Source organism: Struthio camelus, chromosome 16 (genome assembly GCF_040807025.1).
Source record: "Struthio camelus isolate bStrCam1 chromosome 16, bStrCam1.hap1, whole genome shotgun sequence".
NCBI classification, from domain to species: Eukaryota; Metazoa; Chordata; class Aves; order Struthioniformes; family Struthionidae; genus Struthio; species Struthio camelus.
Genome location: NC_090957.1, coordinates 16,117,562 through 16,132,777, shown reverse-complemented (window position 1 = coordinate 16,132,777; position 15,216 = coordinate 16,117,562). Strand labels below are relative to the sequence as shown.

General features: G+C 47.5%; 2 protein-coding genes across 7 annotated transcripts in view; both read right to left on the bottom strand.

Annotated features, from left to right (window-relative positions):
* Nucleotides 1-3,619: 3,619 nt before the first annotated feature.
* On the bottom strand, nt 3,620-13,291 carry SERPINF2 (serpin family F member 2). 3 transcript variants are annotated; one of them, XM_068910161.1, is made up of 9 exons: nt 13,096-13,291; nt 10,866-10,929; nt 10,082-10,144; nt 8,150-8,546; nt 7,695-7,838; nt 7,315-7,518; nt 6,319-6,461; nt 5,569-5,773; nt 3,620-4,685 (listed from the first exon to the last, which is right to left on the bottom strand). In XM_068910161.1, exons 1-9 carry the CDS (start codon nt 13,263-13,265, stop codon nt 4,360-4,362), a joined length of 1,716 nt encoding a protein of 571 aa, XP_068766262.1. In that variant the 5' UTR covers nt 13,266-13,291; the 3' UTR covers nt 3,620-4,359. The 3 variants fall into 3 exon arrangements, with proteins under 3 accessions (XP_068766262.1, XP_009674203.1, XP_068766263.1); XM_009675908.2 differs by lacking the exon at nt 13,096-13,291 and adding an exon at nt 12,019-12,153; XM_068910162.1 differs by lacking the exon at nt 13,096-13,291 and adding an exon at nt 11,433-11,666.
* The window catches only part of WDR81 (WD repeat domain 81), an 18,039-nt gene continuing 16,087 nt past the window's right edge, over nt 13,265-15,216 (bottom strand). For all 4 annotated transcript variants that reach the window (XM_068910156.1, XM_068910160.1, XM_068910158.1 and 1 more), the window contains exon 11: nt 13,265-15,087. In XM_068910156.1, the coding sequence (XP_068766257.1) occupies nt 14,761-15,087 (327 nt within the window). In that variant the 3' untranslated portion in view covers nt 13,265-14,760. The remainder of the gene's footprint in view (nt 15,088-15,216) is intronic.

Sequence of the window (15,216 nt, the reverse complement as noted above, 5' to 3'; positions counted from 1 at the left end):
CTTCAGGTTACAGCTTCCCAGGGCTCTCTTAAAGTGCTCTGCTCCCATTTTCGGGACTGCGATCCTGTCGCTGCACTGGTGCTAACTTTTCAACCCTAGATTCCAAAACATGTGCTTGGTGTGATAAGGGCAGTCTAGCAGTTAAAACTCAGGACTGAGAGCCAAACGGTTGGTCTGCTCTTCCCTGCCATGTTTGAGCAAGCCTCTTATCCCCTCAGTTTTGCCTTATGTCCCAAGAGGGAATTTATTTGGTCCTAGAGGTATTGTTAACGGTGCTATTTATATAGCGGCATTTTCAGATTTAACCGAGAGACTTCTAAAGTGGAAGCAGGATTCGGTTACAGTTGAGGGAAAGATATTCAGAAGTGGTTCTAGCCAGTGACAAAGAAGTGCTTAACGTTAAGTGGCCTAAACTTCTCGGTGAAGAAAAAGAAACTAAAAAGCCTAGGACTCTTAGTAAAAGGGACGAAGGAAGGGAATGATACAGGAGTTTATAGAACGATAAATCATCTGGAGAAGGGAAAGAGGCTCTGCTTATTCGCTGTTTCTCACAGCACAAAAGTCAAGAGGAGCACCCATCGGTATTAGCAAGTTTAAAACAAAAGTGCATTTTTCACAAGTATTCCTTTATAAAACTCATTGCAACAAGACATTGCAGAAGACAAAAGATAAATGGATTAAGAAAAAAAATAGTGGAAGACAGGTCCACTGAAGGCTAACGTAATGGTCGGATGCAGCCTCTGACTCAGGAGCTGGGAGAGACAATCAGAGAACAATTGTTCCTCCCTGTCCGTTTCTTGTATTCCTTCCCTAGTCATTTGTTACTGGCTCCTGGTGGAGACAGGATGCTGGGCTAAATGGACCCATAGCTAGCACGATCCAGGGCAGCTGCCGAAGTTCGTCTGCTTGGAAATGCTGAAAGTAAACTGTAGCCAGTAAAGTCAGTGCCCCCAGTCTAGGCTTGTCTTGGGACATCTTTTTGGGCTGCCAGCAGGTTACGAGGAATAGTCATGCATGCTTTCACTCAGCTCCTACAGTCCCTTAGCTAAAAGGAAGAGATGGCTTTGGAGAATCATAAGCTGCTGCTTTTGCAAGCAGGAAAAGCAAATCAGCAAGTCTGCCTTCTGATCAGTCAGTGCTTCAAAGGTGACGCTTTCTCAACAAGAAGAGTAACAGCTCTATTCTCAACTGTTTCTCAGCTTGTTTTGTGAGAAGTCATCTGCAGAAAGATGTTTGTACTTGTTAATCTTCTACCATGTGCCGAAGAGAGAGGGTGTTAGCTATGGCGATGTGTTCTTCCGATGTTTTTCTTCTCTTTTTTGATACATTATTTTTGGAATTAATGTGCCCTTTATGGAAGGGCCTTTGGAGGGGCTTTTACATCTTATCTGTATCTTCAAATGAAACCTGAAACCTGATCAGCTTAAATAAAGGTTTGGTTTTAAGCCGTCTGAGTCTTAGTGAAAGTTGTATAGAACGTTATTGTAGTGTAAAGCAAGCTTTATTCCTGTAGGTAGAGCGTATCCCTCAAACAGCGTGCTATACTATTCTAAACGGATGTAAGGGTTTAAATCAGTTCTTTAAATCAATACCAACATGTTATAGATACTGCTGTTTTGGTTTAGGTTCAAGATAGCAGGCCATATGCTATCTGAACAGTGCTTGGCATTTTGCTACGGAAGTTCTGTATGACGTTCATATGAATTTACTTTAGTAAGAAAAGAATACTTCTAATACTAAAGACATTCAGAAATATTTGATATTTTCACCTAGTGATGCAGATTAAGTTACAGAGCAAGGGGGCCTGTCATGTCTTTTCAGAACGGAGCTGAATTAAAATGAAGGCTTAGCAAGGCAAAGTGAAAATGCCTGAGCAGAGATATTAATATTACTTTGCATTTCACAAACTGCCTCTTTTGGAGAGTCAGTGGAGTGAAAAGGGTCTCAAGGTTGATGTAACTGATAATTTGTTGAGCAAAGCACAGTCACGGAGGGCTGCTGTCAAATAAGATGAAACAAATAGTTTGACAAGAATAACTTGGAGGAGGAGAAGAGGAGGGATGGTAGAAAAAAGAGGAAAATAGGAAATAAGAACCAAGCTGTTCAGGGAATTGAGAACGAGGAAAACAAAAACTTCATAGAGAAGGGGGAGCTGGAGGGCAGAGGCAGAAAAGAAAGATTTCTGTTTCAAATTTGGGACAGGATGCAGTGCAACAAAATGGAATCCAGGAAGATTAGAGCTAAGGTTGCAGTAGCCAAAGCAGGACTTACCTAAGGCATGGGATGGTATTTCTGAACGTTAGGAATGAATCTGTATAAATAAATGAACTAAAATGTTCCCCGTGGGCTAGAGCTGTGCCCTTGTAGTAGGGCTGGATTCTTGTGGGTTTACTTGTTAAATTACACGGCCCTGTAATTACACCCTGTTTTTGAAGGCTACGTGTCATCACATTGGTCACAGGGGTAGGTATTATCTTTAGCCTTTTTCCCCTTTTAGACTGTAAGAAACGTGTAATTGCAGGTTTGAGCCAGGACTTTTTCTTCCCCAAAGTCTTCTGTGCCCCCGAAATTCATGGTTAGTGAGTCAGTCCTCCTCTTATTCCAGCAGATGGTGCAGACTATTCAGGGACAGAGGCTCCCAGAAGCATTCTGCGCCTTCCTTTGAGGGAAGGCAGACTTCCCGAGTGAGGAAAACACTGCCAGAAGGACAGCCGTGGGGCTCTGTAACTGTTATTTCTCAAAAATACCATGGTTTTTTTCCAGAAGCTGAGCAAGTTCTGAAGCAGAATCTACTATGGACAGCAGTTGTTTTACATAGAAATAGCTACAGCATGGCAGGCTATGGTGAGATAGACTCCCATTTTTAAGTGTATGGATCACTTGGTGAGATGGAGGGTTCCCCAGAGTCATTCATAGTAGCTTATTTCAGATATGCACTGTTACATCAGAACAAGGACCCAAGGAGTTTTGCCCATCTCATACAAAATTGAAGCTGTAGCTGCCTTTTGTCAGAACAGGGTAAAAGCAGTGACACCCAGCTGCAGGCAGCACAGTCTGCCCCTGCCTCCGCTGGAAGCTGTCACAACTGTCCATAGCATTATGCTGCACACCCATAGTATCCCAGTAGGAGGACAGGCCACAGATAGCAGATGCCAGATGAGCACCTTTGATTCACCTAGTACATGTCAGCAAGGGTCAGTTTTTGCTCCACAGAAAAATTAAGGCCTTTCACATCCCTATATACCAATGCATTGATGTTCATAGGCTAAATATCCTCCTGATCCCTATGCAATGGAGCTCAGGTCCTAATTCAAAGAGTTCTGCCTTTTACCCAAAGCCAGCTCTGAAGAGTTCCCTGCACATTCTTAAGCTGAGATGGCCAAAGCTGACTGGACTTGGTCTTTAGAGAGTCTTTACTGATTAGCCCTCTTACCCTGCATGCCCTGTTGTCCTCTGTGATAAGCAAAGAGCGGATCCTTCTCAAGAGCACCTCCTATCTTTACATCTTTCAGGCCCAGACTCCCCTCCCCTCCCCCCGCCCCAGTCTTTGCAACCAGTCAAGCTGATTGCCTATGTCCTTTTTCTGCTGGGTCTTTCAATGCAATGCCTAGAGCAAACGTGTTCTGCTTCACTCTTTATTATTCTGCCGACATAAAAATTACTAAAAAATACTTTACAAAATATGCCGTGAAAAATCTAACATTTCCCCAAGACCCTAGAGTTTCCCAGGAAAAGGGCTGGAGATAGGGATCCAAAGGGGTTCCCATTACTGCGGACCTTCCAACAACAGATCCCAATAGCCAAGGAGTGGGGAAAAAGGAATATTTGGAAAGAGCCTGTGCCTGGAAGTGGCAGTGACTCATCCCAGGGAAGACAACTGGTTACTAGTCCAGTTCATTCAGAGATCATTTTCTGTGTGGGTACAAAGAGACACTTTGAGGAAGGCATGCTCACAGGAACTGCGGAGGGAAGGGCAATATTAATATCTCTGGCTGTTGTCCAAGCTGCCAGATGCTAATGAAGATTCCAGGCTATGGGAGACTCTAATGAGAGTCTAATAAAGACTCTAATAATTAGAGTCTGTGGACAAGGAAGCCTTCCTCCAGGACTGAGAGCCCTGAAAGGGAAATCTAGGCAGAGCATGCTTTTCAGGGTCAGGAGAGGGAACCCAGCCAGGAGAAGCTTCTCAAGGCTGGAATGGGATATCCCAGGACTGGGATTAGGGATCTGTAAAGGAAACAGCAAGGGATTGCCTGCTATGGCCTTGGAGGGAGGTCTCCAGCAACAGGAGGCCTCCCTTAGCTGGTCCAAAGGGTCAGGTGGGTAGCAGTCCCAGAACTCCTAGGCTCTGCTCCTCTCTTATTTGGGCACAGGATTCTCAGTGACATCCGTTACTTCAGGTGAGCCCTGTGGCTCTTTTATCTGGGGAGTAGCATTGGGGTTAGGGTTCTGGATGCTGCCTATGAAAAGTGGGATGCCTGTTTCTTCCTCAAAGATAATGAAGAGAAAGGGTCGGTCAAGGCTGAAGGCAGAGAGTGACCGTGACAGCATGACGCTGGTAGCAGCAGATGCTTCCACTCCGTCTTCTTTAAGCTCCAGTTTAGACTGGTGCTGTATACTGGATACAAAGAGAGGTTCATCTGTGATCTTCTGCAGATCTGGGCTTGTGAACAACTCCCGGAGGCCTATGGAGAAATCAGGCAAAGTTAACCTTCCCCATTTGGTGTCACAGTGAGCCGCCAGCTCTGATTTTTCTCAAGGCTATCTGAAGGAAGCAATTCCCTAACCTGTTGCTACATGTGTTGTCCAACACGGAGGACTAGAGAACAGGCAGGCAACAGAAACAAAAGCTGCATTCTGGCCAGATTCCCCAGCCCTTCACTGCATGAAAAGCTCAGAGTGCCAAAAAGAACAGTTTTTACATGCTTTGTCCACCTCCTTTAGAGCAGTAGTGTAAGTGGCCCTTCCTTAAAAAAGCATCAGCAAGTGTGAAGTCCCTTTCTTGCTAGGCTGGAAACACTTTTAGAAGGGATATTGTTTTTCAGGATTTCTTTAAAATAAGCAGGGTCTGTTAATTTATTTTCATCTGGAAATACAAAGCACGGTCAGATCTCAGCAGAGTGTTTTTTTCAGTAGGCTCTCTCTTAATTCTAGGTTTTATGATTTGCATTCTCTCTTTTGACAATTTATACATCCAATTTATACATTTAAATGACAAAGAAAGAGATTAAAGGTTGACACACAGGAGGAAGTTGATCTTGGCTAGAAATAAAACAGAGAGCCAAGGAACTAGGGCAATGGAAAGAACTCGAAGATCATGAGGAACTGGGAATGCTGCCTTCAATGTACCATCATCATCTTGTTGGAGCAAAACATTTGGTGCTACACAAGCAAAGAGTAAGAAGGAGGAGGAGAGAAATAAGAGATGAAAGGTTCTGGATGTTATCTGGGACAAGCTGTGAGGCACAGCTTTAAAAACAAGGATGGCAGTTTCGAGTGTTAGTGAACAGATGCTCTATCGATTGATCACATTCACTTATTCTGCGCAAGTCCAGTGAGAGGTCTTACCTATTTGACTGAGAACCTTGTTGAGTTCCAGCTGATAGTCCACTTCTAATTTGGGTATCTTCACTGTGGTGGGTACCTCTTTAGGGAAAAGGCTGCGTAGTTGTTCATAAGGGAAGTTCTCCAGCACATGAGAGACATTCCAACTAAACTGGTTTGGTGCAATGGCCACGAAACTCATGTTTCCCTTAAAGGGAAACTTGGCCACCTGGAAATAAAGCCAATCAGAATAATTTATGGAAGAGGAAGGATGGAATCCAGATAGTGATGCTTTTAATTTATTCTTTTTCTAATTTGTGTACAGAGCCAGTCTAGCCATAGGAAGAAAACAATCTGGTGGAAAGGAGTTGCCTGATTTCTCCAGGGAAAGAAAGTGTTGCTGGAATAGTAGCAGTATCATAAAGATGAAACACAGGAAAAAAAGGTGTGTACAAACATTGTAGCTGCTCTTGCAGTAGCCATATTCTGAAGGAATTCAACTGTACATTGTTTGGAGGAATTCATTTTCCATATTCCTCATTTCTCTTTAATTTGGAGCTTAAAAACTCCATTATTTCCCCACTTAGTTCTTATCCCTTCATGGTTTTCCCAAAACAGAGCAAAGATTCAACATTCTTGCTAGAAATAAGGACAAAGGATGCTTATTAACTTTTTATGTGTACTATCCCTGTGAAAAGTCATTTGGTTTTGGGAGAGAATAGTTGTACTCAGTGAAATGCAATAGCAAGAGGAGTGCTCCTAGCAGAGCCTTACCTGAATGTCCTGGGACTCCAGTGTAAACCAGCTCAGGGAGTACTTCTGGGCTTTCATCATCTCAACTGGGACCATGAACTCATTGTCAAGGTGAAATATGTCTGGCCCAGTGAGGCTAGCATCAAACTTATTTCTCCAAAACCCTATCAACATAAAAGTTGAAAATTCAACAAAGTTAAATTCAGGCAGGAAAACAGAAACTGCCTAGACGACACTCCTCCTATCGTGAGTTCTCAGAGAAGGCAGATAGTGATGAGATAAGTAGAAATTACAGCAAAAAGAAGTTAGTACCAAGGCTGGGAGAACCCTAACAGCAGGAAGCTCTTATCTTCCAGAGAGGGACTGTGGAATAACAAAGCGAACCAGGATTAATCCTCATGCATTAGCGTGGGAGATTACTGAAGGCTATGAAGATAAAGTAATGGATGTTTGTGAAGTGCTTTGACAAATGAAGAGAGTTGCCTTTGTGCTGAGTACTGTGAAACTGCTCCAAGAGCAAGCAAAACATTTGCAGATTTACCCAGGAAGTAAATCTCTGTGTGTTTGGTCCATGTTTCTATGCATAACCCTCAGGGAATTAAAAGAGGAAAATGTTCAAGACTACTGGCCTATAGTCAGAAAGAAACCCACAGAAGCTGCCTCCGGGCTCTGTGGTCAGCATGCAGTGAATTGCATGTGACCTGGTTAGGATGAGCAGTGATGTGCTGCTGTCTGGGAGCCTGTACCAGGAGGCAAAAATACTTCCAGATCCACCTGCTACATTCTGGCTCTGCTGTCAAGAAACATTTTTAGCACATGTGAAACAGTTGGGAATCATTACTGTAAAGAAATCTAAGCAAGAGGAACAGCAGATGTGGAATAAAAGAACAAGCAGATTGACTAGCAGGAAGCAGTGAAAGAATACACCATTCGACTATGGTGTCTGTGCGAAGCTAGTAGCTTTCTAACTATTCCTCAGGACAGTCAGGCTTGAAAAGTAAGGCCAGTGGAGCTCACCATGGAAATGAATAGCACTGAGCAAAAGCATCACTGTGTTTCCAGGGAGCTGATGTAGAAAGGTGGGTATTTGCCCATTAGTTGCCTCCTCTACCCACTTGTTTATGTCCATGAGGTCCTCCTCACTGTTCCCAGAAAGAGTCACAGGCTTTGCCCCATAGAATTTCTCTGAATCCTCCAGGAACTTCTCTTTAACCTCAAATCCTGGTAGAAGGGAAGAATTCCACATGAAGTTAGCAGTCCTTGAAAAAAATTGTTCAGTAGCTCAGCCAGCGCATGGCAGACGCTGCCAGGAGGAGCACTTGGGGAAAAAAAATCCACATCTCTCTGGCGAGAGTTTGATTCTGCTGTGGGGAGGCTGCCCCTTTGCCAGCTCTCACCTTTCTGCAGATACACACGTGAAGCAGTGCTGAGCAAGGATTCTGTGAGCCTCCTGCGCACGTTGCTTAATGTGTGATGGAGACAGGGCACTGATGCCAGATGCATCACCTCCAGCAAACTCTTTTCTGTCTGATGTGCTGCTCCTAAAAAGTGGAGTCGGATTCTTGTTAGTTCATACCTACGTACTGGAAAGGAGGGACATCGTTCTGGCTGCCCCCCTTTAGAAGCATACAGTGCCTTATAAAAGAGGCTGCAGAAATCTGAGAACAGGCGCCTCAATGTGGGATGGCTGAGGGCAGCTTCAAGTGTAAGAGAAGCTAATTAAAGCTACAGGAGTAAAATTAAGGGAAAGGCGCTGTATTTAATCTCTGCATTTTGCACATTAGCTCCTACTACCTCTGAGAGGGGGTGCTGGGAAGGGCAGGAGCTGGTGCTTTTGTAACTGATAAGTTACCTAGCGCCAGCTGAGACAAGGCAAGGGTGATGCTCAGGGGAGATAGGATCACATTGGCTCTGTTGGTCTCCAGCTGGACCTCTCTGAGGAGATCAATGCTGAATTTCATCAACCCTTTTGCTAGCCTCCGGCTTTTCTTCCAAGTCACGTCACAGTTTTTTTCTTCCCCTTCTTCTTCCTCTTCAGAAGAGTGGACTTCCTCTGGGCTCCAGTCATTCCTACTGCCTGTGGTGGTTGTGGTGGTGAATGGTAATGTGGGTCCATAGATCTCCTCCCACGTGTCAGAGGTAGAATGCAACACCTCGGCATTCGGCACGGTTGGAGCAGCTCCTGGCAGAGCACAGGGGACATCTGCAATGTGTATGTCCAGTTGCATAGCATCAGCCTCTTCCAGGTCCTGGGAAGAAACAAGAAGGATAGCACAGAGAAAGCAGAAGTATGGCACTGCCTTCTCTAATGCTTTTACTGAAGTCGCAGGCAGCTTGCACAGGAAGAGGGCGACCAGGCCTCATTGATGCTGCTGCAAAGGCAGCAGCACAACTCCCTGGCTCTGTCATGAAATGCTGGTGATTGCTGGGAGGATTGCTGAGTCAGCAACCGGAAACAGCCCTCCCTCCTGGGCACAAGCTTTGGCTGCTCTGTGAGTTGCAGAGGGAAGCATTCATGCCCTGTTCTTTGATAGCAATGGCTCCTAGATAAGATTTGTGCTTCAGAGGAGGCTGTTAAGCAGCCTGTAGCATCCAGTCTGTCTTCAAACCTTGTACACGTGTGGATGTGCCTGAATACGTCTGCGAAGTGTTAGTGCAGAGAGGGCATCCAGGCTTGCATCATGTGCCAGGGCATGTTATGCTGAACCAGTAACTGTAATTGGGTTTTCTCAGCTGATATCTCTTTCCGTTCTGTCACGTAATAGAAATTATCATACTCCAAACTGACTCAATGAAACTCCTTAGCTGCTCCACTCTGGTGGTGTATTTGCCTCAGTTTGCCTTTTAACCCAGAGCTTAAAAGCATCTAGGCAAGTTTGGAAAACAGAAGGTCTTTTGTCCCAAGAAAATGGCCTGAGTCAGGATCTTGCAGTGGTTCTTCCTCCACGTGCCCTCAGGGCCTGCCCTAGGCAAGTGAACCCAACCAGTGTGCTCTGGGGGCAAGAACCACCTCCTGGGCCCAAAATCCCTTCTTAGCACATGTCCCATCCCTTCGCCGTTTATGGATCCGTGACCCTCAGCCTTGATTTCACCTCCTCCTCTCACATATTTTAGGACTGTAGGTCTGTGTCAAGCATTGGTCTCTCTAGTGCTGTCACAGTCTTGATCTGTCTCTACTCAAATCCTCCTTCAGGCAGCTGTCTGCTCTTTCCATATCTGTTTTATTCTGTTCCTTTTCTCTCCATATTCCTCATATCCCAGTTTTCTAAGCTGTAGCCTATAACACTACTACAATTGCCCTCACACGTGCATGATCTGAAACACACCGTTTCTTTCCTCAGACTTCTCTGTTCCCACCTGCATCTGGATGCCATTCCTCTGAGTGCTGCTGCATGGTCAGAGCCAAGCTCTGTGGGTAGCCTCAGACCCAATACTTTCTTCCTCTTTCTCTCATAACTTGTTGTTTTCCTCATCTTCCTTTATCCATCCGAAATGAAATAATTCACCTGCCAGGCCCTGTACGCACCCGCTACTGATGTTTGCTCCATATGCTGCCCAGTTACTGCTGGCTGGAGCTTCCAAAACAGAGCAAGGAGCACAGCATCGGCAGCAGCAGAGGATGAGGCAGGGACCAATGGCAGCACAAAAGATGGACTTTGTCGTTCCACTGGCACAGCTAGATTGCACTGCTTGGGTTCATCCTAGCTCAGGATGAACTGGAAAACCATTGCCAATCCCACAGCATAACTTCAGTCCCCTTGGAGGGGAACCAGTCATCGCTTACCTCCAACTCCACAGCTTTGTCTAAGGAGAGATACTTCTGCTCAAGGGCATGTGTCAAAGGAAACTGGAAGGAAAAAGAAAAAGTCAAGTCCCAGATAGTTTCCTCTGAATTTCCGTAGGTCAGTCTTCTTTCCCCCACTCCTAACACGTTTCTGTGGGGCTAGGTCACAGATTGGCACCGCCCCAGCTGTAGTAGTGTCAAGGTACTCGCAGAGCTATAGCATGGACAGGGCTTTAGGACACAGTAACAGAGGCGGTGGGGTCCACCAAGGGGAGGCAGAAATGAACAGGAACCTGGAGAGACTGCATATGCTGTATTTGTTTTAAAAGGGTCCGGGTCAGAAGGGTACAAAATAATGAATCCTCTAGAGAGTAAGCAGTGCAGTTTTGCAATGTCAGAGCTGAATGGGATCCAGATTTAAAATGGAAAAAAGGATGTTATTAAACAATGGCCTATTAACCCCCGAAGGTCAACAATTGAAGCCAAGTTTCCAGAGGTTTACTACAGAAATCCACTTGAATGGGAAGTTCACAGCTCTTTTTAGATGGGAAGTGGAAGGCTAGAAACCTTGCTGTACTGGGGCACAGGCGAATCCCGTAGCAGAGAAGCGACATCAGCCCCCATGCTGCCTGCCAGGGCTTCTCCCGCAGAAGTCGCTCACAGAGGCTGAGCGTGGCCTGGCACAGCAGAGCCACCTTGCTCCCGTTGCCCTTTGCTGGCCAGGGCAAAGGCTGTGCTCGCACCGGAGATGCCCCCAAGATAGCCGCAGAGGGACGCAACTTACCCGTAGATGGCTGTGCAGAGCAGGCAGGCAGAGCAGCAACAGACCCCAGAGCAACACCATGTTTCTGGAACAAAAAGACCAACTGAGAGAGAAGTGACTGCCAGCTGCCTGGCAGCAGCAAGCTGAGCCTATTCAGGGCTAGAGAGAAAACGATCAGCCTGGCCAAACAGGTTGGCACAGGAGCTTGCAGAAAGCAGGAGGGAGATGAACAATGATGCAAAGAAACAACACAAGAAGCCTGGGTCCAATGCCAAGGCAGCGAAATCAGAGAGGAGCAGGGGCCAGCGCCGAGGCAGAGCTGTGTCCACAGCCTGGCTCCTACATGAAGCTCTCCTGGATTTACTCTGCCTGGAATCTGCGTCACCGACCCCATCATCCTTATTAATCTGGATTGCAAACAGCATTTCCCTAATCAATCCTAAACACCTTCTATCTCTGGGAGAAGGCAAGAGCCTCCACTCCTTTCCCATGCAAACCCCCGAGGTATGGGCAGAGTCCTGCTAGAGTGGGGAAAAGCAGCACCCAGTCTCAGCTGCACCCCTGCCCTGTGGGAGAAGAGATACGAACCTGCCTCTGAGGGGCTGCAGGCACCAGCAAGTGAGGTCCCGAAGGGACTTTGCAGGTGGGAAATGTGATACCAGAGCAGAGTTCCTCGGCAATTAGTCCAGGAATATAGAGCCCTCCCTTTCCCAGCACTCCCCTTCCCCCTTTGCTGGGAAACCCAGCGTCTCCCACCCCCGCGCTCTGGTTGCGGTAGTGGAAGGTGGGAGCAGCGTTTCCAGATAAAACCCCACCCATTCTCTAGCCATTGCTTCACCCCACTACTTTTCCTGTTCAAGCAGAAATAACCTTTCTTCTTCTTAATGTGAACCTCCATGCCAAATCCGCACTCTGAGCAGTCTCTGCGTGGACCTAGAGCAGCTGGGCTGCAGCCCCTTGTGTTCCCGCTGACAGCAGCAAAACTTGAAGCCGCTTCGTTCCCCCTCCTCCCTCACCCTAAATCCTGTAGCTACATAGAACCCTGAATGCCCCTTTCCTCCCTGATCTTCCCCAGCCTTTAACTCTGCCAGATTCACCCCCCTCCAGAGACTCACTCCTTGCTCATTGGAAGAGCCCCCCTTTACTGCTAAATCCTGGTTCATTTGCCCCTTACCTAAGCTTGTTAGTGTCTGTGTTGGAGCTGGTACTTGCTTTAGCCTGGCTGATAGCTCTGCATGGGGCAAGCAGTCTCTTGTCCAGCCCACCCCTCCAACCCGCCAGTGACGACCTTCAGCACCACCCCTTATTTGAGAATTTGTCAAGCAAATATTGACCCAGAGCATCCGGTTAAACATTTGTTGGGGGGTAAGAGTGAATTTGTGGTGTATTTGGAGCTGGGGAGACAGTTTAGGCTGCTGCACCCCCCAGGACAAGGGTAACAAGCTCAGAACCTCCCAAGAGCAGAAATAACCTGTGTCTAAGTCTGTTGTCCCTAGTAGTGGCTCTGCTTTCCTTACGCTCCCTGTGCTAGGAATGCCCCCTTTTATTCATAGCCTCCAATGAAAACATATGAGTTGGCATTTCTTGCCACTGGGCCGCTTTTGGCATTTTCTTCGCAGAAAACTCCAGATACTTACTGTTTATCTCCCAGCTGCTTCTACTGCAGCAAACGCAAGGCACTGTTTTTTAACAGGTGGCAGATGCCCAAGGCCCCGTTGCTGTGTACGCAGGCAGGAAGCCGCAATATTCAGGCTGGGCTGAGCCAAGAGCAGCTGGTACCTCCCCCAGGGCACCGCCAGCACCAGAGCTTTGCTAGGGGGGTGGCCCTGTTGCCGGCCCCACAACACACACACACACACACACACACACACACACACACCATTCCAGTATAAAAGAAAAGTCTCAGGGAGGCATAGCTCTCCAGAAGCTCTGTCCAGGCTCCATGCAGTTTTGTGCCTCATGCAGAGGCAATAGTGATCATTCCCAGCATGGGATACGGCTTTGCCCGCATCCTCAGTACAACTGGAGGCACTAAGGAGCAGTGGAGAATGCTAATGGGATTGCAAGCACTTGCAATCATCCAGGCTTCCTTGCAATAGCTCTTAGTTCCCAAACTCACCGCGAGCGCCGGGAAGGATTGACAGAGCTGAGCTCTGCAGCCATGAACTACCTAGAGACATGCCACTGCAACATGGGGAAGCTACTGTGAGTGGAAAATAAAGCAGATCCAAGTCATGCAGGAGCGACCTACCTTCTTACATCCAGAGCATCTTCACAGCATCCCTGCTCCAGCTCTCCTGGGAACACAAGAGGTGGCTGAATGCACCCCAACCTGCTGGGTTGCACTGCACTGCACTGCACTGGGGCCCTTCCAGTACATCCAGCCCAGCACAGAGCTTCCCCCCAAACACTTCTCTGCATCTCTTTCAAAGAGTTTATTAGAAGTAAATATTTACATCTATTGCAAATGGTTAATAGGCAACACGGGACTGAGAGCTCCCTTGGAAGGGAAGGATAGCAAGGGCCAACTGTTCACTTCCCCACCCTCCCTGGAAGCAGAGGGCAGCCTTCCCCTCTGCAGGTGGTTCAGATGAACTAACAGCTCCATGAAAGCCCTTTCCCTCCCAGGACAACCCACAGCAGGCTCCTCCTCTGCCAGAGATACAAGCTTCCCAGTGCCCTGACACTAGGCTGAAGGATGGATGGGAAGAGGGCTGCAACAGAAGTGAGGCAACTGCTCCTATTGCTGGACTGAAGAGGACTCTCCTAGCCTTTGGACAAAACAGGAGTGGGGAACAGACAGGAGCATCCCAATAGGGAAGGTCAAGAGAGGGAGACCATGCTGGATTGTGCGCCTCGGTTTTCACTCTACAGGCAGATGAGAGCAAAATTGAGCACCTTTTTGCTGTCCTGTCCTCCTACTTTGCCACAAGTCTGATCAGCACAAAGGGGAGTGGGGAGGATTAGAAAGAGGATTTACTGAGAGATGCTGCCAGTCCAGCCTTGTTCCACTGCACAAAGAGCACTCCTCACTCCCTTGATAAGCACGGGATGTGGTGCTTCTGGGGCAGGAACCAACAAGAACAGTTCATCCCTATCTCACTACTCCAGGAGCCAAAATCCTCCTGGAAAGTTCTCTCAGCCTTAAGAGAGTCATGTACCTATCCCAAACTATTCCTTTGCAGCAGTTCATCCCTAAATGAACCAGTGGAGCAGATGGGGTTTGTGCCTTGGCTGGCTTCCATTCCTGTCTTTGCCCTGGAACCAGTAAGGTGACAAAAGTGCTCTAGTTAACTTCTCCTCCTCCCATATGGGATCTAACTGGGACTGCAGAACCTAAAGTTAATACAGTACATCTTGCTGGGCCTTGAACCCACAGACCACACAAGGAGGATATGCCCAGCACCATGCAGCTCCAAAGGTGGCTGCCAGGCCCAGGTTATGCTATTCTAATAAGACTGTTCAGTGGTTCAGGAGTGAAGAGTGAACGGGAAGTGCAGATGCTATACTGCTGTATTCTTGTCAAGAGCTACCTCTTACCCCTTACTGATGGAGGGGGAAAGATAGCCATGGTCCATATTTCTCTGCTCTCTGAGGAGAGCAGCTCACAGTCCCCTGAGGAGTCAGGCACACATGGTATGGAAAGCTCCAGACCTCTCTGCAGGGGTCACAGTGACCTACAACACCCAGCATTTCTCCCAGCAGCAGTGGAGATTCCTTAATTATGGCTTTTTTTTTTTTAAGATACAGAAAGAGGTTAGAGATGCTTTACTGAGTGCTCACTAACAAGTACACCTCCCTCCTGCATCCTGCATTCAGAAACATCTAACTCTGCCTCCTCTGTAAGCAAAGCTGCCAGCTTTCAGCTCTACCACCAGAGCTGTGGAACAGCCGCAAGCTTCTGGGCCGGGGGTCGCTATGCCAGGAGGCGTATCACGCCGTTGTCAGAGCCCAGCAGGAGATGGCATTTCGTGGGCAGCACAGCCAGGCTGGTCAGAGTACCCCGGAAGTTCTCCGAGCTCAGCTTGGTTGTGCTTATCGGCAGCGCTGATGACTCCAGCATGGAGTAGACACCAATCTTGTTGGCCACGGTGCCAGTCACCACTTCGTTGCCGTAGAGGTCAAACGTGTGGATGGGTTCAGAGGCAGATTTGTAGTGGTGCAAAGGCTTCTGCTCCAGTTCTTTCCAGACAGTCAGGGAATGATCCGAAGAGGAGCTGATTAGCACATTGCCCTCTGCAGCCTGCAGGAGAGGAAGGGCCAGTGAACCAACACGACTGCAGTAAAAACTCCCTCCCTTCAATTCAAACTCCCTCCCTTCCTTCAAATGAGATTAGCAAGTAGTTGCCCAGAGTCCAGTAGTCCCAGTGCA

What these genes read in the sequence shown, in the direction of transcription:
- SERPINF2 (XM_068910161.1), bottom strand. Translation starts at nt 13,265, where the DNA reads ATGCAGAGAAGTGTTTGGGGGGAAGCTCTGTGCTGGGCTGGATGTACT. An exon ending in CTCTGCACAGCCATCTACGG is followed by an intron (nt 10,145 to 10,865) that starts GTAAGTTGCGTC and finishes TTTTCCTTCCAG; the next exon opens with TTTCCTTTGACACATGCCCT. An exon ending in ACGTGTGTATCTGCAGAAAG is followed by an intron (nt 7,519 to 7,694) that starts GTGAGAGCTGGC and finishes CCCTTCTACCAG; the next exon opens with GATTTGAGGTTAAAGAGAAG.